Raw genomic sequence first — 22,466 nt, 5'->3', positions numbered from 1 at the left:
GGTCTCTTCGTACAACATGAACATCATCATGCTCTTCTCTACATTCTCTTGAGTATTCAATCCAACATCAGCAGCATCTGCAACATCTGTTTGCTCATTCATACCGCAATCCATGCTCAAAGGTTCAAACCTCGTAGATGATCAAACACCATGATCAACAATTGGTGGGATGAAGGCATTTCCAACATACGAATACTAAACAAATAATTCAATATGCCGAGTAGAATTTAGAGCCGCATTGAACATATAAACACACTTTGATCACTGTCAACCGCAGTACATACATAACTCGTACCGGTACCCAAGAAACAATGCCTCCAAGATATTTCGATGAAGTGTTGGTTTGAATCTATTCTTATCTTAACACATATCATTGCAACTAATTCAGATAATGAGACACATGAATCCAATACGATGGAAGCTCTCGCACGAGGAGGATCATAACAAATACCCACTTGAGGAAGTTGATATATTCTACACCACCCCAATATAAACTCACGTATACTTGCATGATTTCTGCAAAATATATATACAAACCAACAACAATTAAAGACAATTTTTTTCATTAAACCCTAATATAGTAAGTATACAAAAGATTTATCAAAACCCTAATAATATGCAAATAACAACAAATACGAGAACAATGTTGAAAAATTGAAGGAAACTTACCGAAATATGAAGGGAATCGCCAAGAAATCGCCAAGGAAATCGCACGGGTTGTCTTCCTCTCTTTCTCTCTCGCGTATTCTGCCTATTCTGCCGTGGGAACTGATTTAAGCAAGTTAGAACGCATGAGGCTCATGCGTCTCTACCTAAGACGCATGACGCTCATGCGTCGTCTATTATATTTTAAAAAACAACAACAGACGCATGAGGGAGATGCGTCTATACCTAAGACGCATGTCCCTCATGCGTCGTTAAAAAAAAAACGAAAAAAAATAGAGACGCATGACCCTCATGCGTCTCTATGAAAGACGCATGACGATCATGCGTTCATTAAAAAGAGACGCATGAGGGTCATGCGTCTCTCCCAAATCCGGAACAAAAAAAACGCTAGAACAAACGAGGAATCTAAGTTCTATATTAGAACAAAAATAGAAAAACCCATACCAATATACACACAACTGCTTAACTGTAACTATCAAACATTGTTGTCATCAATTTACAACCATGGTAAAACTGGAACTTCAGGAATATGAATCTATAGAAGATAAATGCTAACCGATAGTATGATTATATTCACAACTTTAGGCCTATAACAATTACAACTGCAGCATGTAACAATGATACAAGTAGCGAGTAAGGGAGCCTTACCGGGTAAGAAATTGTGTTTGAATCCATATAGAATCGCGAGAGGAGCTGCAAACATGCACATTGATGCAATCACAAACTTGTTCACTACTCCCATCATAGCCTCTTCAAACCTAAGACAAAATGATAGTGCAATTTTGTTATATATGCGATGCACACCGTTCGATATGCTAGTTTAACAGTTCGATGGTAGAGCCTTTTGAACAACAATTTGTACAAACAAACTACATAGAAATTTGACGAATTTTCAAGTAGCAAATCCAAATCTGGTGTTCAACTGGTGACTAATATATGCTTAATTTTGCTAAACAATCTCAGCATTTTGCAGTTTGTCAACAAAAACAGGAGAAATTCAAAGTAGATTACAAAATCTGCCAATTTCCTCACAGAGGAAAATTTACAAACATGTGGCGCAACACAATGATCTTCAAAACAAAACAGCTTAACAAAGCCTCAATTATTTCCCTCATCAATTTAACTAATTCAACAGATGATTCAACTATCACTAAGGGTATTCAGTCACGATGATTAAGAAAAGAGAGAGTGAAATCACCTGCAATTCGATCCAATCAATTTGAGCACTTCCCTGGAATCTGCTTATCGCTTTTCTTCAACCTCGATCGATCCCAAAAATTAACCTATAACACCAGATTCCAAATGAACTGGATGCTAATTTGATCGAATTTTAAAATTGGAGCTTTGATTCCGAATCCGAGACGTGGATCAATTTATGGAGATTTTTTTCTGTTTTAGAGAGAGAAAGAGAAGAGAGTACAGTTTATTTGAGTGAAGAAGAATAAAAAGACAATATATTTATTCGAATGCAATGAAACTGCTAAACCCCCGTTTTCTCAATTCCTCTTCCGCAGCCCTTTTCTCTCTCTCCTTAAACCGCTTCAAATTCCCGCCTCTCTTCGCCCATTCCCTGCTCCGGCGCCCTAATCCACAGCTCCAGCAGCTGCGTCTTAGTCAATTCCGCGTTACTCTAAGCTCCTCGAGGAGCGCGGGAGCAGCAACAATGTGCACATCGCCGCCGTCCGTTCACGTGAAGGACCGAATTGATCTGACACCGAAGGAGAGGGAGATATTCGACCGTCTCCTGCAGGTCCTCCGCCACTTCAAACTACAAACCCAGCTCCGCGTCGCCGGCGGCTGGGTTCGCGATAAGGTCTCTCAGTCACTCGATTTCACTTATTTCTTTTCCTATTTTTGTTTCCCTTTATATTGCTAGGGTTGGACGCTGTCACAGTTTTCTTCGCGTTGGTGAAATATGAGGGAGATGAATCGATAATTTGTTTTTGTGTGATTACTTGTTAGTTAGTCTATGAGCGGATTGATCGTCAGTGAGAAAGAAATTGCAGCTGCAATTCTGATAATTTCCATTAAGAATGTGAAAAGGCGACTTTTGGGTTTTTTGCTCGCTTTATGTTTGATTTATGCTTCAATGAGTCTTTTTTTTTGTGATGATGTAGCTCTTGGGGAAAGATTGCTATGATATTGATATTGCATTGGATGATATGCTGGGGCGTGAGTTTTGTGAAAAAGTGAACGAGTACTTGTCGTCTGAAGGCGTAGAGACTCATGGAATTGGTGTGATTCAATGGTAAATTTCTCTGCTTTTCATCTTGCTAAGTTCTTCACACATTCGCTTAATTTCGATTTTATGTGTAAATGGAGTGTCTACATTGACTAACATGATAGATAGAAATAATATTGGCTAATCTGCCATTTAATTTGATTGGATGATTAATTTAGAACTCATTTGTTCATATGATACTTGGAATACGCAATCATATGGCTCAAAACCTTTTTCCTTTTCTTTCACATCGAAACCCCCACATGAAAAAGTTTGGTATTGCGCAAGTTAGCCTAATGTTGTATTTCCACGATAATGGCAGCAATCCTGATCAGTCGAAACATTTGGAAACAGCAAGGATGCGTCTTTTTGATGTGTGGATCGACTTTGTCAACTTGAGAGCTGAAGACTACAGTGAGAATAGCCGTATCCCAACAATGGTACGTGCTTTATCTGTAGGGAGGTGTTTAGTGTAGTATCAAAGATGAAATTTGTAAATAAATCGTATTGTTCTTACAGAGGTTTGGCAGTGCTAAAGAGGATGCTTATCGCAGGGATTTAACGATCAATAGGTACTTGTCCAAACACTCCCATTTCAATTGCATCTCGTGTGTATTCCTATGATATCTGTATAATGTTTCCCTCTTGATTTTTTTGGTTTCCCGACCTTCTATATAACAGCTTGTTCTACAACATCAATACAAGTTCGGTTGAAGATTTTACGGAGAAAGGTAATACTACAAGTTATGTTTGGCCTTTTAGTCCGTCCCACTAAAAATAGCTCATTCTAAAAAGGAAACTTTGTTACACACAAAAAGTTACTTGGATCTAGTGTACCATACTATTTTACATGCAAAACACTATTTCCTTAATATGTGTGCCCAAAAGTTATATTGGAGCGTACGAATATATTCTTCCAACCTGATGTTGTTAGTATGACTGCTATCACTGATGTCTCGTTGATTAAGTGTTTCTTTCATTTACCATTTGTAGGCATCGAACACTTGAAATCTGGGAAGATAGTAACCCCGTTGCCTCCAAAGCAAACGTTTTTAGATGATCCCCTACGAGTTCTACGAGCTATACGGTTTGGTAGGCCAAAGAAAACTTCTGCTCATCTCCTCTTTCTTACATTATCAGCACTTAATATGTCAGGATTTGCCCTGATTTTAGGTGCACGGTTTGGATTCTTGCTCGATGAAGAACTGAAAAAGCTGCTGCAGACGATGATGTCATAGCTGCCATTGCTGACAAAATTAGCCGAGAGCGAGTTGGCCATGAGGTATACTTTAACATGCATCTTTATTGCTTATCAGAAGTTCAGAACTAAAGCTCTATTATTGTCTCTCTTCTTTCGCATTACACAGATTGATCTCATGATGTCTGGCAACGAACCTCTGAAGGCGATGCTCCATATTTCCGAGCTGCAGCTGTTTTGGGCTGTGTTTAGTCTTCCGCTTAAAGCGGAGCCTCCGGCCCCAGAAGGATGCGAGAGGTAATCTCCTTAATCACAGCCTTCTAAGTGCTCCACTTTTTGTGTCCCACTCCTATACAACTTTCATTTTTTTCATATATTAATTAAAAATTTTTTTCTTTAGTTTCAATTTTGTTTGGTTGAATTTTGTACTACTTATTATCAAGGATTATTTTTAGAATTTAATGCCACTTTTATTATTATAAAAGTTGATTATTAGGATTGATAAATTAAAAATTAGAGTACATTATTATTGTATAAAATTCAAACTTTGTCGAATTATGATAGATTATATCGTAATTAAGTTATAAAATTATTAATTTTGTGGTGGGGCATCGTACATGTTATTCATTTATGATTTATTATCCCTTGGACTTGTATTTATTGGTTTATGTTACATGACTAGGCTTTGTGTTGATTACATGGATTCGGCGTGGAGGCTTTTGCAATTAATAGGGCCCTCTTCGATCATTGTAAGTATCCAATTTATAAGAAGATGAATTTACATTATTGTTAAAATTTGTTGGAACTGCTAAGCTTCTAAGAAGTGAGGGATGATAGTCAAACAATTAATCATTTTCCCCTTATGTATTTGATGTCTTTTTATAATGTTTTAGGACAACCAGTTGCGGCTGTGCTTGTATGCTGCATTGCTTCTGCCATTGAGAAAGGCTGTTTACGAGGAAAAGAAAGGGAAGAAGGTAAAATAAGTTAACTAGTGTGTATAACTTGCTTCTTAATTGGGTTGGGTGCTGTATATCTAATAAATTTTCCCTCTTTTAAACAGATTCCCGTTGTTAGCTACATTTTTCGCAGTTCTCTCAAGCTGAAGGCTAGTGATGCGGAAACGGTATGGTGTTTTTTTCTTTAATTATTTTGAATCATTTAAAGATTTTCAACATTACATGAATAGAAATCGTCTCGATGCAGGTTTGAGCATGCATCTCGCAGCAGAAAATTTCTTGTCCTTGATCCCTTTGATCATATCTGATGAGAATTTACAAACTCTTGAAGGAGACAAGAAAAGCGTTACTATCAACGTTCCACTCCCATCAAAACGCAGGATATTGACCGGTGAGATGATCTCTCTCATTTTTAAGCCTCGTTTTTTTCATTCTCTAGATTTATCCATGGTGCATGTGTTTGAAATAATCCAAATGGAGGGATAAGCATCTAATTATGTGGATTTCAATCACATGATCAAATTTATGATGCATAGGGTTGCTACTTCGCGAGATCAAGGAATTTTGGCGTCCTTCTCTGGTGCTTTCGTTGCTCTTACACCCCCAAGATATCGGTTTGATTGAAAATTCTTCAAACAAGGATGCAGAATTGAACGATAGAAGGGCACTATATAGCAGGGTTGAGAATGCAATTCTTGACATGGGTAAATTCTTTTCTTCAAACTATTTTATCCATTCGTTGATAAATTTTTCGTCCCTTCATTGAAAAAGTTGGAATTATTCTCAATTTTTTTCATCTTTCGATGCAGGACTCGACAAAGTTTGGGAGCTGAAGCCACTAGTGGATGGTAAACGAATCATGGATATATTGCAGATAAAATCGGGAGGGCCTATCATTAAAGAATGGGTAAAAACGCCTTTGCACCTTTGTTTTTTGATTTGTTAAGTCAGTATAACTACAAACTGTGAAACACGATGACTTCGCTACGGAAAATGATAGAACTCAAGAATATGGATTTTCCTCCCCTATGAGATATTGAACCCAATACCACGAATTCATTCAGCGAAGTGGTGAATTCATTATTGAAGATGATCTTTCACGATCTAAGGACTGAAATGTTTCCTAGTTTAGTTTAAAATTGATTTTTTTTATCCAATTCCTTGCGGCATATGATACAAGTTAATGACTCTTTTTTTCATGTTCCCTTCTCGTCAGCAACAAAAACTGCTCCAGTGGCAGCTCGCACATCCTTCCGGATCTACAGAAGAATGTGTGGATTGGATGAAGGAAGCCCAATCGAAGCGTGCAAGAACAGAGTAACTCGTTATGCGATTACCTTAGAGTTTAAAGCATGCATTTTTTTAAATGAAGCAGATGGTATTAGAGTTTATGTATAGAAGGTTGGCTGAAGAAGACAGTAACTAACTGTTTTAGATAAATTATCAATATGACAAATCTAGATTAGATAGAACCTATGAAACAGGGGAATTTTGGAAGTGACATTTTATTTCCTTTCTTGACGGAAATTGGAAATTGTGTATTATGTGGAGATGATCTGAGAAATTGTGATATTGATGCAAGTTTTTCTCTTCTGAATTTGATAGATTCATGTGTGACAGAGGTTGACAATAAACTTTTCCAAAATTGACTGTCCCTCCGTTAGAAGTGTCATGTATGCAATGGAGTAAATAGTTCAACAAATAAATGGATCCTATGACTTGGAAAACTAAAAAATAAAGTGTGCCATCAACCTTGGAATGGAACTGAGGGAGTCATTCTTAAAGGTCGTGTCATAATTGACTTGGACTGCCTTTGGCTTTCGGCATTCACTCAACTAGGTTCAACACACACACACACACACACATTGAGAGATGTCTTCAGAACCTTCGGCTTTGAATATTAACCACTCTACTACTAGGCAAATAAACATAAATCTAGGACATATCATGATGGACTCAAACCTAAAACTTTTAGTGAATTTTATTTGAAATTAATCATAAAATAATCTTTTCTCCACAATAAACACACGAATGAAGAAAATGATATCGTTTATTTAAAAAAACACTAGCAATATATTACACGTAGACAATCAAATATTTTTGTCTTGAATAGTAGTGCACAAATCCAAACTCTATGATTTTTTTGATTGGTTTTAAAATTTTAGAATGGAACTATAAATTTATACCCACGAGAAACAAAAATGTATACCTTAAGGTTTGATATTGAATATAAGTACTACCAGGTAAAAAAGTATATTCATCATATTTTTGTAAGAATGACATACTGCAGATTCTTCTCTCCTTTTCTTTACATTGAGTAAGAGAAGAAAGAGGTATTGTTTGGCATGAAATAGTCATCGAGATAATATGGTTTTATCATGGGAGTGGTTTCATTTTTCATATGCTATCATTTTCACATTAAGACATACTCCCTCTATCATTTTTCAATATGCTATCATTATAACACAAATTTTAAGAAATTGTTAGAGTTTGTAATAATTGAAGTGAGGTAGTGGTTGTTGGAGTGTGTAATAATTGGGAGTGAGATAGTGGAAAGTATGACCCTTTTGACTTTTTGTATGTTTAGAAATTTGTTTTATTTTATTTTATGAAAGTAATGATATTGAGTGTAAATTTGATTGCAACATGAGGTTACATTTTATGTTCAAATATGATAAATTTTAAATGTGACTCTTAACTGAAACAGACTTAAATGGTAAAAATGTGACTCTTAAACTGAGACGGAGGGAGTATCATCGAAACACGTAAATGTCCTTTCAAGGCAACCTCATAAAAAACGTTAATTAAAAGTCCAAGTACCTATTTTTATAATAGTCATTCCAAATGGAACACTCAATTTTTTTGTCAAATGGCACAATTGAATTACTTTTTCTCTTTTCTCCATCTCCAATCACACTTTCATAAATTTCCAGCTCGAGAAGTTCTGCTTTTCAAGATTAATCTCAGGTATTATTTACAAGCTTCCAAAATAGGGGGGATGCCGTAATCTCTCTATTTTATTACAACTGCTGTTTAAAAGTTTATTGCAATATAATTGGATGTAAATCAAGAATGACTGTTTTTCCAATCTTTGCCGATTATCGCTTTATATGTCAAATTCGGAATTATATTGATTTATCCAGTTTAAAGTTCATTTTCTCGTTCCACACACAGCAAAGGGAAAATGTTGAATCTTGATACTGTTTCTCCCACCAAAATCCAAAAATTCTCGATGGATATCTCATGATGATTCTTGATTGGGTGTTTGTTTTGAGAAAAGGGTTATTTTTGTGATAAATTTTGACTAAAATTCACCAAAATGGTCAATTGCTTATTGTCATTACATCGATGACAGAGTTTAGGACAATTGCAAAAGCATATACTCATATTTTCTTGTCCAAACACCAACAAAGAAACTCTGTTTCCATCACCTCTAAGCTATCTATACATGTGTTGTTTGATACTTCAAAGCATTACTCACAGCAATGGATGCTGACACGGGGCGCCGACGGCTCCCCAGGCCGCGCCTACGAGGCGCCACCTGGAGAGAAGCCTTAGCCCGGAAGCAAAGCCGCCTCCGTGGCTGAGTTTCTCCGGAGAAACGCTTCCTCGAAGCAGGCTGATGCTCGAGGGAGAGACCGCGTCTCGGGATCCGAACATAGAGGTTGAGATTCAAGCAAATCTTTCACATGATTTGCTTCTACCAGATTTTCATGTTGCTCCCTGCTGAATCCCTCTTTAGGGCTGCAGTTTTGTGTGCAAGCAGTGGTTTGGTGTGATCAATAGCTCGGTTTTTGTGTCGAGTCATGCTCGGAAGTCGGAGACGGTCTTGGTATCTCAGCAGATGGCCTTTTGGCCTAGAGGGTGTGTGGGGATGCCAAAGGCCTACTTCCATTTCTTGAGTTTGGATGGTTTGAGGAGTAGTTTTGTGGAGTCGAGCGTGGATGATTTAGGTAGCGTTCGAGCAAGCTATGATGGCTTGATTCTCGGATTTAATTCGAGGAGGAAGAGATTGGTGCTCATGAATCCTATAACGGGAAGTATGTTGATCTTTCCGTTAGCTGTTTCGTGTCATCATCTATGTGAATCATTTGGTATTGCCTTTTGTAGTGAGGCGAAAACGTACAAAGTCGTGCACTGTTCCGTGAGGTGTTGGGTGGTGTTGGTTGCGAGATCTTGAGCGTTGAGACGAGGAAATGGAGGAGATCGAGGAGCACTTGAATTGGTTCGGATTAGGCAAAACCCGGTATCTGTGGGGGGATCACTGCACTGGCTAGGAGCTAGGCGGGGGCGTGATTGCTTCGTTTCCTTGGATGTGTGTGACGAGAAGTTTGTCACCAAGCAATTGCCCGTGAAGAGGGCGTGGGGAGATAGGTTGGTTGAGATCGCCGGGGGGTCTTGGATTTGTGAGCCGTGCAGAGGTTAATGCGTTGGAAGTGTGGATTCTGAGTGAGTTGGGAGGGGAATGTTGGATTAAGAGATGCAGGATCGATTTGAGGGTGGATTTTTGTCCACTGCGTCCCGGTTTGTAGCCGGAGAGACGGGAAGGAGATTGTGCTTGAGTGCGTGAAGGGTCGCTTGTGTGTTTACGACTTTGGTAGGAAGAATTGAGGCTCGTGAGTTCGGGATCATCCGATGGTTGCGGGTGGTGATGGTGGTGGTGAAGAGGCCATGGTTTTGGGAAGATAAATAGGCGTTATATTCCTCATTGGAACACTCTTGTATCATGTGGTGATCAAAGTGTGATCACCTAATTCTGTAATATGTATCAATAGTTTTAATGTTATTCTTTTTATTCTAGATAGGGGTGTCAAAATCGATTTTATAGTTATAAAATCACTAAAACTATCCTATATTATTATACCATGTACATATTAAATCACTAAAACTATCCAATATTATTATATAACAATTGAACAAATGTAAAAACAGTTTGTGAGTTGATCTAACAGTAAAGTGTTTAATGATCAAGGCCAAAGATATAGAGTCGAATCCACCTAAATATACTCTTTAAAATTCTCTTTACTTGTGAAAAGAAAAGATAAAAAGGTTAACTAACTAAAAGAAAAAAGTAGCATTATTTTTTTTATAATTGCAAAATTACAATTTAGTCATTATATCCTTTTATATTCTATTCTACCAAGAATACACTAAGTTGTGCTTATTTCTTTTGTCGTGATTCACTACCCTAAACACTCTTAGTTTACAAATTACTACCGTTGAGTACTTCTTACGTTCCAAAGTAGATATCATATTTTCCTTTGAAGAAAACATCTTTTTAGTAAAAAACAATGGATTGGTATCAACTCACGAACTAAATGTTTAAAAATATCATTCTGAGGTCTTTTAACTTCGATTTAATATCATAATTTATATAAATTATGAATTACTTTTTCAATATTTGGAATTTTTTTTTTGGTCGAAATACCCTCATCGGAAATATTGATAAACTCATATTGATATTCCTAAATTATGTGATAACATCCTATCAAAATATTGCCCCACCTAACATCAAAACAAATTCAATTAATCGGCTAAGTTCTTCCTAAAACATTAGTGTTAGGTTACACGACGGGACACCGGACACTCTAATGTAGGGTTTTGAATAGGATACAATTGTAAAATTAAAAATTTACTAAGGGCATTTCAGTCATCTTTTGTGGAACATCCTGTGTTTAAATATGCAAACAAACACTAATCTTAAGTTAAAAATAAACACTCGTGTTGCTAGAGCATCTACAATGGCGGCCGTCCCGGCGGACGTCTGACCGGCGTGCTAGACGTCCGCGCGGGACGTCCGCCATTAGGCGAGGGAGGGACGGATACGGACGTCCGTTGCGGACACCGGAGTTCCGCGTGTTCCGGGGACATCAGCCCGGACGTCCTGATTTTTATTTGAATTTTTTTTTATTTTTTAAAAAACTCTATATATGTTAGGGATATTTTTAAGAAGTTTTGAACATGTAAATCAGTCCTTCGACTATCAGAAATTATATTTCCGGATTGAATTTTCTCACACAACTTTTAATGGAAAATAAAAATTCAGAGGCTCCCCGCCCCTTGGACCTGCTACTCGGGGGCGCTGCCCCCGAACCCCCCGTCTAATCATAATGAATTCAAACAAGCGTGCACTCCGCACTTCCAAACTTACATGATGTCTCATTATGACAATATTGATCAATCAAGTTAATATCCAATTACACTGAAATAACCAACAATATATACGGCTCGTTGAACTATATATTTTTGTTTTAACTATGTATTTTTTTACAAATTATGTAATTTTTTTATAAATAAAATGTTTGCATTTTCTCCGTATTCGTGTCAAAATTTTAATTTCCGTAAATTGTTTAATTTGGTGAATTTAATGAATTTTTTTTGTGGGAAGTCCCGTCGGGATGTCATTGGGATGTCCGCCACTGTGCAGTGGGATGTCCTTATGACGTGACAGTGCAGTGGGATGTCCTTATGACGTGACATGATGTGTTTTTTAGATGCCCGCCGGGATATCTGCACCACTGTGGATGCCTTAAAATAGATCATAGAGATTGCATCAAAATATATTTAGGGTTAAACGCTTGTAATCCTTAAAAAAATTACAACATCAATTAGTCCCCAGCCGAATATCGTAACCCGAATAGGGTGACCCGAAGCACGTCTGGCCGACCGCATTGGCATCCCTAACTCCAAATGGAGAAAAATAAAGAGTATAAAAGACCATAAAATTGAACGTCTCAAGTCAACAATGTTTGTAGCGATCTTCGTTCATAAGCAATCGCCATTACGCCTCTGAGAAATCAAAGCCGGTGATTTACTCTCACCGGCGGTCGATCGAGGAGAGTGAATTACATCGATAGTTTCATACAACTCACTGAGCTCCAATTTACTTTAAACAGGTAAATTTTGTTCGTAATCGGCTATGAAATTTTTTGCTTTTCATTAACTGAGACGATTTCGGAAATTGGGCCTTCAGTTACTTCAGTTTTATCCGATGATTATGGCGATATAATGTTTTCTTTTAAGCTTGATCTCATTTGCTTAGCTTGAATTTTCATCAGTTGTCTTCTTTTCCTTTTCCCCCCCAATTCTGATAGTGAACCGAAATTAGGTCACAGATGTATCTGCTGCGATCAAAAGATATGTTTTGTTATGTCGTATTTTCTTCATTTATTTTGAGCTGAATTTAGAAAGTGGAATACTACTCTACTTCTACTTCATAAATATGCCTATTTTGGTGGCCTAGTTCTAGTTGATTGTCTACGAATAATGAATCTATGTATGACCTTGATTTTGGTATTGTTTAATATGATCTCATCTTTATTTATTTTTAAAATTTATTTTGTCCGAATCAAAAGATGAAGTCATAAATCAAGAAATAGCAAAGTAGAGTGTATCTAAGCTTATTAAAAGATGGTTTCTCCTTCATCTTAGATTGTTACATTGTTATGCTTATATAGTGATGTTTAGTTTCTTCTGTCAGTTAAAGTGACACGATGAAGAAATCCGCCACGGGCGAAAAGACTAGCTTGCTGAAGTGGGCGGAAGAAAGAATGAAGTTGAAACCGGAGCTTGAAGAAGAGAAGAGAAAGCAGCAGACGAGCAAGGAGCCACGAGATAGTAGTCTGGTTGCTGTGCCTTATCTCCCTGATGGACTGCATTTTCCACATCATTGTCCGGCTTCCTCCTTGAATCGCTACTATCATCGAGGTTTGTTTGTAAGGCCTGGTACCGGATTGTTCAATCGTCCTGATTTTGTTGATTCCCCATCTTCAGCGATCAAGCGTTGGATTGATATATTTGACCCCCGGCTGCGAGGGTTGCCTCGTCTTCTAATGTTGGGAGCTCATCAGCCGTGAAAAAAAATGAGTTTAATGTCGATGCCAATGTTCTAGGGTTAGACTCTGTTGCTGTACTTCACTGGCACCTTTTCAGCCCACGTACACGGTTTCAGATCAAGTATTTGGAGATCGGAGGTGACAAAAGCACGATAAAAGGAGTACAAACGTGACTTGCACTGGCCACATCAAGGCGACGTGCCAATGGCTTGATCATTCTTGAAAAGGTTGTGAAGGGAAGAGGGCTAATCGTGATGAACCCTGTCACGAGGGAGGTGGAAGAGGTTCCTTTGGGGACTATGTGTGACCCTCACCGTGAGTCGAGCAGGTATAAACTCGTGCACCTGTTTCAGGATGCCTCACAGTGCATCGGGTGTGAGATTATGCACATTCGGAGCAGGACATGGAGAGTCGTCGAAGGACCCCCTCATGGATTCATGGGCTGGTTAGGATATCCCCCCGGTTTCCGCCACAGGAGCTCTGCCCAATGTTGATCATAACGAGCACATCGTGTCGATGCCGTTGAAGGATGAGAAGTTTGTCAAGATACCTCTCCCCAGCACCGGTGGGATTCACGATCGCGTTCTTGAAATAGGTGGGAGTCTTGGATTCGTGTCTCCCCAGCCCGGCTGCTATTTTCCTCATGTGAATAGTCTCGTCTCTTGGAAGATCTTACAAGACGAAAACAAAATTGGAGTGACGAACTCATGACTGAGTGGCACGTGTTCGAATCCCACCATCCGCACGTGTTCGGGGTGTAAAATGTGTATTGATGAAGTGAAACACGAGCTTTAATATCGAGTTGCTAAAATTTCACACATAAATCTTGATTTACAACAATGAAAATTCTGAATCGAAAAATAACATTAATTATAATTGGACAATTTATTTCAAAACAAACGGCAATCAAGAATCAAATGTGGCCTTCTCATTCATTAAAATGCAGCTGAGGCCGGCTTGGGCGCATCGCCTTCGATAAAAATGTCGAGAAGCTCATCGACCGTAGTGAATTTCATGTCTGGATATAGTGCGGAAGCCTCCGCGTCATTCTCTGCAAAATCATGGCTTGTCGTCGCGCCTTTTATGAAGATGCCGTGAAGGATGGCCACCGGTATGTTCTCAGGTTCCGGCAGCTCTGCAGTAAATGTAACAGAGAAAACGTATCACATTAAGCCTATTTTTTTTTTTGTTTTTGATATGTGCATGCCACCAAAATACTCAAAGCAACACGACGATTAATTCATTTATTAATAGGCTTACTTTGTGAAAGGGCCACGACTTCTTCTTCATGGATGTGAATCTTTTGAAATTCCTTCCTGATTTCTTCTCCCACATTGAAATTAATTCCATTTGTGTTAGTATGTTTGTTGGAGGTTTGTATATCAAGGTGCGGTTGCACGCTCTTGGATCGTTCGCAGCTTTGATCGTGCAAAGCCCGATGTCGTCTTCATAGGTCATCACAACTAGCACAGCAAAAAAAAAGGTGAGAAAAAAACACACCAACTTTCAATGTACTCGTAAAAAAATTGTTAAAACTTTGTAAAATGTTTTATTTATATCTGGCTTCAGTTATAAGTTAACTCAGTCATATTCTTAGGTGGATCAACCCAAATTTCTTTTACCCCTGCTCAACTATAATCCATCTAAGAATCTAGCGAGCTGACTCAGTTAATGTAAAATATGTTAAAGCATATATAAATAAATATTTTGCAAAATTGTGGGTCTTAAAAGGAAAAATACATAAGATAAGACGAAGATATTTTTCAGAAAAAACACTCAAAATTGGGGACACAAAACGGGATGGGATTAAGCAGCACGAGTTCTTACATTTAGCTTCGCCGTCGCCATAGACAGTGATCTCCATCTCCTGGTTGTTGGGATGGTAGGGTGGAGCAAATAGTTGATGAAGTAAGCTCCACAGCAATTCACACACACATAAGTATAAGGAATTTTTGCTTCTTCAATGGCTCTTCTGATTCTCCTCTTCTTCTCAAGCACTGATTCGAATGCCGGCAATACACTAACTTCTTTATCTTCATCCACCCCATAACCGGACGGCACAAATCTCTACCAAATTAAAAATATAGTATATATTATTGATTGTATGTATAGTAAAATTGAGATGAAATAAGTACAAAAGGTTATAAATTATGTGTGTCATGTGTAATTTGATTGTTAGACTAATGTATCTACTATCTAGGATTGATAACTATTTGATTAATGATAACATACATTTTTTTTTACATTAAACACAAATAAATCAATGAAGCCGGAACATATTTTAGTCCAAAAGAATTATTGAATTAAATCTTCAAATTCTTAGGTTGTAAGAAATGTTATTCATTTGATGACGTTTTAAGTAAATTTATGATTTTAACTTGATTTAATTTATGGATTACTCTCTTTTAAGTAATTTATGATTTTACTTGATTCAAATTCTTCGGTTCGTAAAATTTGGAACCCGGAACCGGTCCGCGGTTCAAAATATGGTGGTTCTGATTTAATAAAAAAATCACGGTTCCGGTTCGAAACCGGAACCGGCGGTTACGGTTCCGCGGTTAACTGCCGGAACCGAAAACCTTGGGGCATCTCTAGTAGTACAACTAGTAACCTATCTAATTTTTGCAAAGAATATTCCATATGGTTAGACCATCCACAATAGGCGCCCAGCGACCGCCCAGCCGAGCGCCGGCGCTGGGCGGTTCGCTGGGCGGTCTATTGCAAGCCGCCCAGCGGCTGAGTGGAGAGAGAAACCGCGCCAGCGCTGGGCGGTTATGTGGCGCTGGGCGGTCCGTTCGACGCTATTGCCACGCGCCGGATCGCCCAGCGCACCGCCTAGCGCGAAAATTAATTTTTTTTTTCCGAAACACTATATATACTCGCTTTGCTCGTCATTTTCATTCGCACCACTTGTTTAACGAGTACTCTCTCTATCTTAAATTATTGTACTTTTTTAAATTTTAATAGTATTATAAACTTTTCCCGTGTATGTGTCGTAAATTAAATTTCGCATATTGTGTGATTGTTAATTATTTCATTTGTATATATTTGTTAATAGTGATGTGGATAGTATTATTAATGTTTCCCGTATATGTCTCGTAAATTAAATTCCGTATATTGTGTGATTGTTAATTATGTCATTTTATATAATTGTTATTAGTGATGTGGCTATTGATGTGGCTGGGCTATTTATGATGTGGGCTAGGCTATGGCTGGGCTATTTATGATGTGGCAGAAGGATTTTTAGTGCTGATGATGTGGCAGTGGCTAGGCTATGGCTGGGCTATTGCCTGGGCTATTCCTATTGTGGATGGCCTTATATCATTTGTCGACTATTGAATGTCATCATGGCATGACGCAAATCTCACATGAAAATCTGAAAAGTATAATTAAATTTTATAGTACTACATTTAAAACAATAAAATTCTTTAGCAACTATCTACCTATACACATATAGTAAGAAATTTAATTTTTTTTAACTATCTATCAGTATTAGTTTAACTAAATTAAGTATTCATTGAGGGTCTAGTTTAATTTAACCGTGATTAAAACATTGAAAATTGCAAAACCATAGTAATAATGATTATAACTTAATACTCCCTCCGTCCTTTAAAAATATGCACTCTTTCATTTTTAGTCCGTCCCACAAGAATATGCATTTTCCAATTTTGAAAACTTTTTTTCCTCTCTAATGAGATGGAACCTATTTCCCAATAAATACTTTAATACCTTTTTTTTCTCTACATCTCTCTTACTTTACCAATTTTTTACATTAAAATCTGTGCCGAACCTAAAATACATTTTCTTTTGTGGACGGAGGAGTAGTACTTAAAAATAAAAACTTGCCTCAAATATTGACTCTAAGGTCCATCATTGTATATGATTTTTATATGAAATTTTATTAATTTTTTTACGAATTAAAGTATATATTCCATTCGTCCCATAGAAATAGGTCATATTCCGTTTTCGCCCGTCCCATACAAATAGTCCATATCCATTAATGGTAATCTTTTTCTCATTCTCTTTTACTTTATCATTTATGAGCCCCACCATCAACTACACAATTTCAATAATTTTTCTCCTTCTCTCTTACTTTACTAATTACACGTTAAAACTCGTGCCAAATTCAAATGGCCTATTTCTATGCTACAGAGGGAGTAAAACATATGTACCGACATATCCCTACAGACAGTCTATGTCGACTGATATCAGCCATATTTTTTTAAGATAATACAACAATAATTACCTCGTGTATTTTCTCTCTATTTATCAAAGTCCAACGTTTATTTGTCATGAAATAAAAAAAAAATCAAGCTGGCCGATAAACTCTATCCACACATACATATAAAGATATTTTTGTAAAGAAAAGGAAATAATTCTTCCAAAATCCCACAAAATCAACCTTATCCACGTCTGATTATTGGATAATGTTCATGATCCAAGTGTCAAGTAGATTATTTCATTATACGCATTATGTGGATTAAGTTCGTAGCAAGTACATGATCTAACTCGATGATCATCATCTCGAGTTTACACACACACACACGAAATACCTTAATATTTCCAGCAAGCTTGATAGCCTCCAAAATCTTGAGCTGGTCAAGAATTTGAGGATATGCAACTGCAGATATCACAACATCAACCTCCTTTATCACTGAAACAAGCTTCTCATGCTCGTCAAGCATTCCCTACAAAAGGGGTGGACGCAGAAAATTATTTTCAACTCTACTAATTAAATCAAGTTTTTTCCCGACGGCGATTAGGGGTGCTTAAAGGGGACAACCTAGCACCTCCTTGGCCAACGGATTTTTTTTCTGGTTCCTGAATCCGTCACTACCTGCAAACACATTCTAAGTTTCGATCGAGAGAGAGGGAGAGAGGGAGACCTTGACAATGATTGCTCCCAAGGATTGGAAGTGGGTGAGGAGGTTTGTTTTGGAGGAATTAGGCCTTGAGAAAACGTAAGTAGGGTGCCCTAATTTGAGGCTTGCTCTTACAATGTAACCCCCTACATAACCACTCCCTCCAACTATGAGGATTTTGCTTTTGCTCTCATTTTTCTCCATTTTGATAGATGCCACAATCTTCACCACGAATTTGGCTCTTGCTTGTGCAAGTTGTGGTTTCACATGCATACTCCATATGTATTTATAGCCAAGGGATATGTATTTGGGTCCATTTATTTCCTCAAACATGCAATCAATATGGTTAGGTACATTAATTAACCTTCACATAATACTTGAAACATGTACATAGTAGCTATAACTCGTTAGTGTTTTTGTAATGTTTATTAGGGTCTAGAAAATCACATGGATTTCATCTAAATATAGGATCAATCATAGAGCTAAAGAAATCAAAATCATCAAACATGGTTCCTATGGGAAAATCGTCGCTTAAATCAATTAGTTGTCTCGATTTCTGGTCAGTCCCACAACTTTTTATAATAGAACTTAAAATCACGAAGTTCCCGTTTTCACAATAGTCCAACAACAAAATTTTGCTGTTAGTATTAATGAGATAACGCATACATGCATCACTTTAGATGATATGGCTGACTAAGGGGCACGAACGTAAACTAAATGGCATCGTTTGATGATTTTACGGAAAAAATGGCACGTACTGATCCTCCTTCCTCCTTCAATCCCTATGCAAGCTACCACCAACATCTCCCTACCCTAAACCTAAAAAGTGGAACATATTCATATTCATCTTCATAACTCCTCTCTCCCCCCCCTAACCCTACACAGCCACCCGGCGTCTCCCTAACCATATGCAGCTGCCTTCGACATCTAATCCTACGGCCAACGGCAAAGTTGTTGGGGTTGCTTCTGCCGACAAGGAACAAATTTGGAAACAATTCATCAAAATAAAACTTTAAATCAAACAAATACATGATGTGATAGAGTGGGCTGAGAGGGAGATAAAGAGGCTCACGGCGCCCCAACACCACACTCCCGTGCAACAACTTTATCTCACAGCAGATGGAGAAAGACCATCAAAATCACAAGGTACATACGAGCTACTTCAATTCTTTTCCAGCTACATCATCACCACTTATGTTGCTTCATACTAATACTAATCGAACTTCAAACACTCACTACTGCCGTTTATTTCAGATTTTTTGACAGTGCTAGTATTCGAGTCAACAAATTATAACAAAAATCTGATTTCTTAGGGAAACCAAACTTATATCCACATACCAACAACACTCACTATGATCAGATATGATTTTTTGTGTGATATGATTTTCTTACTAAACAATTCACAAAATTCATTCACACAAGTTTCAGAGATTCGGTTTTCTTCTACAACCCCCAAACATCATCATCTTATGCTGTAGGGTATCAGTTCATCATCTTCATATCAGTTCAAGTTCCAACTTTATGTACTAATACTAAGAAGGTTATATTCCCTATGCTAACTCAAGATACTCGATACAATTTGGCCACACGAGATTAATCTGGCCCGGTGGCTGTGGCAAGCAGGAACAGAGCTTCTCAAGAATCAAAAACTAAATTTAAAGGCAGCATATTAATCGAGCATGTGCAGAAACCATAGGGAGTCGAAAAACTCGAAAAGCAACCTCAGCTATGTTCCAACCTATTTTCCCCAGCAAACTACTGCTCATTTTCAATTCTCATTATCCTAAAACAATCACTCAAGTCCTAAACCTTGAAATTCATCAATTTAGCAGCAGAGATCAATGTTGAGGGCATTAAATGGAAAAATAACACATAGGAAATTCATCAATTGAGCTGTGAGATCATACTAAACTTTGAAATTCATCCAAACAGTAAACCCTAATTAACAGAGCAATCGCCTCCAAATTTTCCCATTAGATGCAATAATCAAATCAAATCAAATCAAATCTTCGTATTCCAATCGAATTTCCAGTAGATTTTACAACATTTCCAACAATCATAATCACAAAATAACCGCTTACAGAATAATCGAGCGACTAAATCGATGAATCACCGACTCGTCGAAGCCTCTTGATGATCGTGATCGTGATCGCAGTCGGCGTCGGAATCGTCCTCGTCGAAAGGCTTCTCCTTGTGGAAGATGCAGCATTTTTTGGAGCTCTTTTTATTCATAAACTCGTTGTCTACGGTTCCTTCCTTCCACGACACCTTCTTCTTCGGAAGCTTCAATTTCAGCACCAGCGAGTCCCTAATATGCGGCTGCTGGTTGGAGGAGGAGAACGTCTGGAGGGCAGTGGTGGTCGCCGTAGAAGGGGCGGTGGAGGTCGGTCTCGCCATTGTTGAATTACGTGTATGTGATTTGGTTCCCATTTTCACCTTAAAAGAATAATGTTTATTAATTTATATATGGATCATATTAATGAATTTCACTTTTATCAAAAAATATACTACTATGTTTTTAATAAAAAGGGATGATATAATAACTATCTAAATGACTATATTAATAGTATCTGCACATACTCATTTTATTACAAATATTAGTAAAAGATTGCATATCAATACACCATCAAAAACACTAACCCTAAGTAAATAAAATTTGTCAAAAAAGCAAAAAAAAAACTAGCAGTAGAAACTAAAATCAACTTGCAAGCAGCAAAAAAACACATATACGTAATAATATCATATTCTCCGTCTTATAAAATGGGTACATTTTTCATTTTCATATATCCCAAAAAAAATTCTCCGTCCCGGGTTAGTCGGACGTTTGCTTTTCTGCACGGAGATTAAGGAATGAGTGATTAGCAAAGTCAACAACTGCGGCTGTAGGTGATAATTTTTACTAAAAATGGAAAGAGTGCAAATAACTTGGGACGCCCAAAAAGGAAAATAGTGCAAGTTGTTGGTAGATTGTGATAGCTTCGGTTTTTTGAGCTCGGTGATGGTGTTCGGTGTCAGAGCTCGGTGTTACGAGCTTAATCGAGTTCGGTGTTAGAGTTCGGTAGTTCGGCACCAAGTTCGGTAGCTCGGCAGCTCCGTGGTCTGGAGAGAACGATCAAAACATGAAGAAGAGTTCGGCTGTTATAACAACTCGTTTCAACAGCCGTTGGATGTACTTAGTTAGTCGTGTTTAATCCTGACCGTTAGATGGAAAATAGCCGTTAGTTAGTTTTGAGCTTTTAATAGTTTGTTATTCTGCTTTATTCAGTAATTTTTCATCTTCCGTTTCTGGTGAATAAAATTCTCTTTCGATTTCCAAGTCTTGATTTTTTCCTCTCCCAACATTCGACAATCTGTAGCTAGGATTAACAATTGGCGCCGTCTGTGGGAAAGAGGTGAAAGGAGGTTGGTTTGCGGACGATTCAAACGATCTCGATGGCGACAAGGCTTGAGGCTGAGAAATTCACAGGCAAGAATGATTACGGTCTGTGGAAGATGAAAATGAAAGCGATTCTGATCGATCGTGGTTTGGCGGCGGTTTTGGCTCCGGTAGATAAGGAGAATGCGCCAGTTCTTGATGAGAAAGCACAGGCGAAGTTCGATGAAATGATACAGCGAGCTCACAGTGCGGTTATTCTTTGTCTCAGTGATAAAGTTCTGAGGGAGGTTCAAGAAGCGACCACGGCGGTTGAGGTGCTAGCGAAGTTAGATGAGGTCTATTTGGCAAAATCCCTGGCCAATAGGCTCTATATGAAGAAGAGACTGTATTCGTACAATTTTGTAGCCGAAAAAATCGATCGTCGAACAATTGGAAGATTTTAATAAGATCATTGATGATCTTGGGTCCGTGGATGTGAAGATCACGGATGAAGACAAGGCTATACTGGTCTTGAATGCGTTGCCAAGTTCGTATGATCAGCTAAGCGATGCAATAATCTACGGCAGAGATAAGCCAATCACATATGCCGAGGTTCATGCTGCGTTGATGGCGAAAGAGATGCTGCGATTGACAGGTGGGAAGGCATTGGAGACACAGGCTGAGAGTCTCAATGTCAAGAAATTCAAGAATAAGAGTTTCAAGAAAAACCAATATAATGAGTTTAAGCCTTCAAGCTCGGAGGGGAGAGAAACTCGGTCCTGCCACTGGTGCAAGAAACCAGGGCACCTCAAAAAGGACTGCTTCGTGTGGAAGAAAAAGCAAGCGGCTGAGGGAGGAAAAGCTGTCAACACAGCAGAATATTGCGAAGAGGATGAAGTTTCTGTTGCTTTGAATGTGATGGAGGAAAAGGGAAAGGAATCTTGGATAATGGATTCAGGGTGTAGCTTCCACATGAGCCCGAATCTGGACTGGTTCGAAGACATTAAAGAGTCAACAGGAACTGTCATTCTAGGCAACAACCAAGTGTGCTTGATAAAAGGCATAGGTACCATCAAGTTGAAGATGGAGAATGGGTGTATGGTGACTCTGAGTGATGTTAGGTATATTCCTGATGTTAAAAGGAATCTAATATCCTTAGGCTCTCTTGAAAGAAAGGGATGCAGATTTGTCTCTGAAGGTGGGCAGATGGTTGTTAGTAAGGCAGGAAGATCTATCTTGAAGGCAACTAGAAAAGGCAGTCTATATTACATGATGGCTGCTGTTCAGAGAAGAGACTCAGGGCATGCACACAATGTGGTTGGTGATTCTTTGAGTCTGTGGCATACCAGATTGGGGCACCCAGCAATTGG

At 38.1% G+C, this 22,466-nt stretch overlaps 1 protein-coding gene and 3 pseudogenes across 1 annotated transcript; 2 read left to right on the top strand and 2 right to left on the bottom strand.

Annotated features, from left to right (window-relative positions):
* The first annotated feature begins 2,116 nt into the window (after positions 1-2,116).
* Positions 2,117-6,648, top strand: LOC121779772 (annotated as a pseudogene).
* A 5,154-nt stretch (positions 6,649-11,802) lies between these two features.
* Positions 11,803-13,628, top strand: LOC121778776 (annotated as a pseudogene).
* Positions 13,629-13,774: 146 nt separating this feature from the next.
* Positions 13,775-18,174, bottom strand: LOC121778443 (annotated as a pseudogene).
* A 1,676-nt stretch (positions 18,175-19,850) lies between these two features.
* On the bottom strand, positions 19,851-20,138 carry LOC121780076 (protein phosphatase 1 regulatory subunit INH3-like). Its single transcript, XM_042177600.1, has one exon. The coding sequence runs from the start codon at positions 20,136-20,138 to the stop codon at positions 19,851-19,853; it is 288 nt and encodes a 95-aa protein (XP_042033534.1).
* Between the last annotated feature and the right edge of the window lie 2,328 nt (positions 20,139-22,466).

This window comes from Salvia splendens, chromosome 19 (genome assembly GCF_004379255.2).
Source record: "Salvia splendens isolate huo1 chromosome 19, SspV2, whole genome shotgun sequence".
Classification (NCBI taxonomy): Eukaryota; Viridiplantae; Streptophyta; class Magnoliopsida; order Lamiales; family Lamiaceae; genus Salvia; species Salvia splendens.
Note: the sequence above shows the minus strand (reverse complement) of the source record. Positions and strands in the feature narration are given on the sequence as shown.

What these genes read in the sequence shown, in the direction of transcription:
- LOC121780076 (XM_042177600.1), bottom strand. Translation starts at nt 20,138, where the DNA reads ATGGCGAGACCGACCTCCACCGCCCCTTCTACGGCGACCACCACTGCC.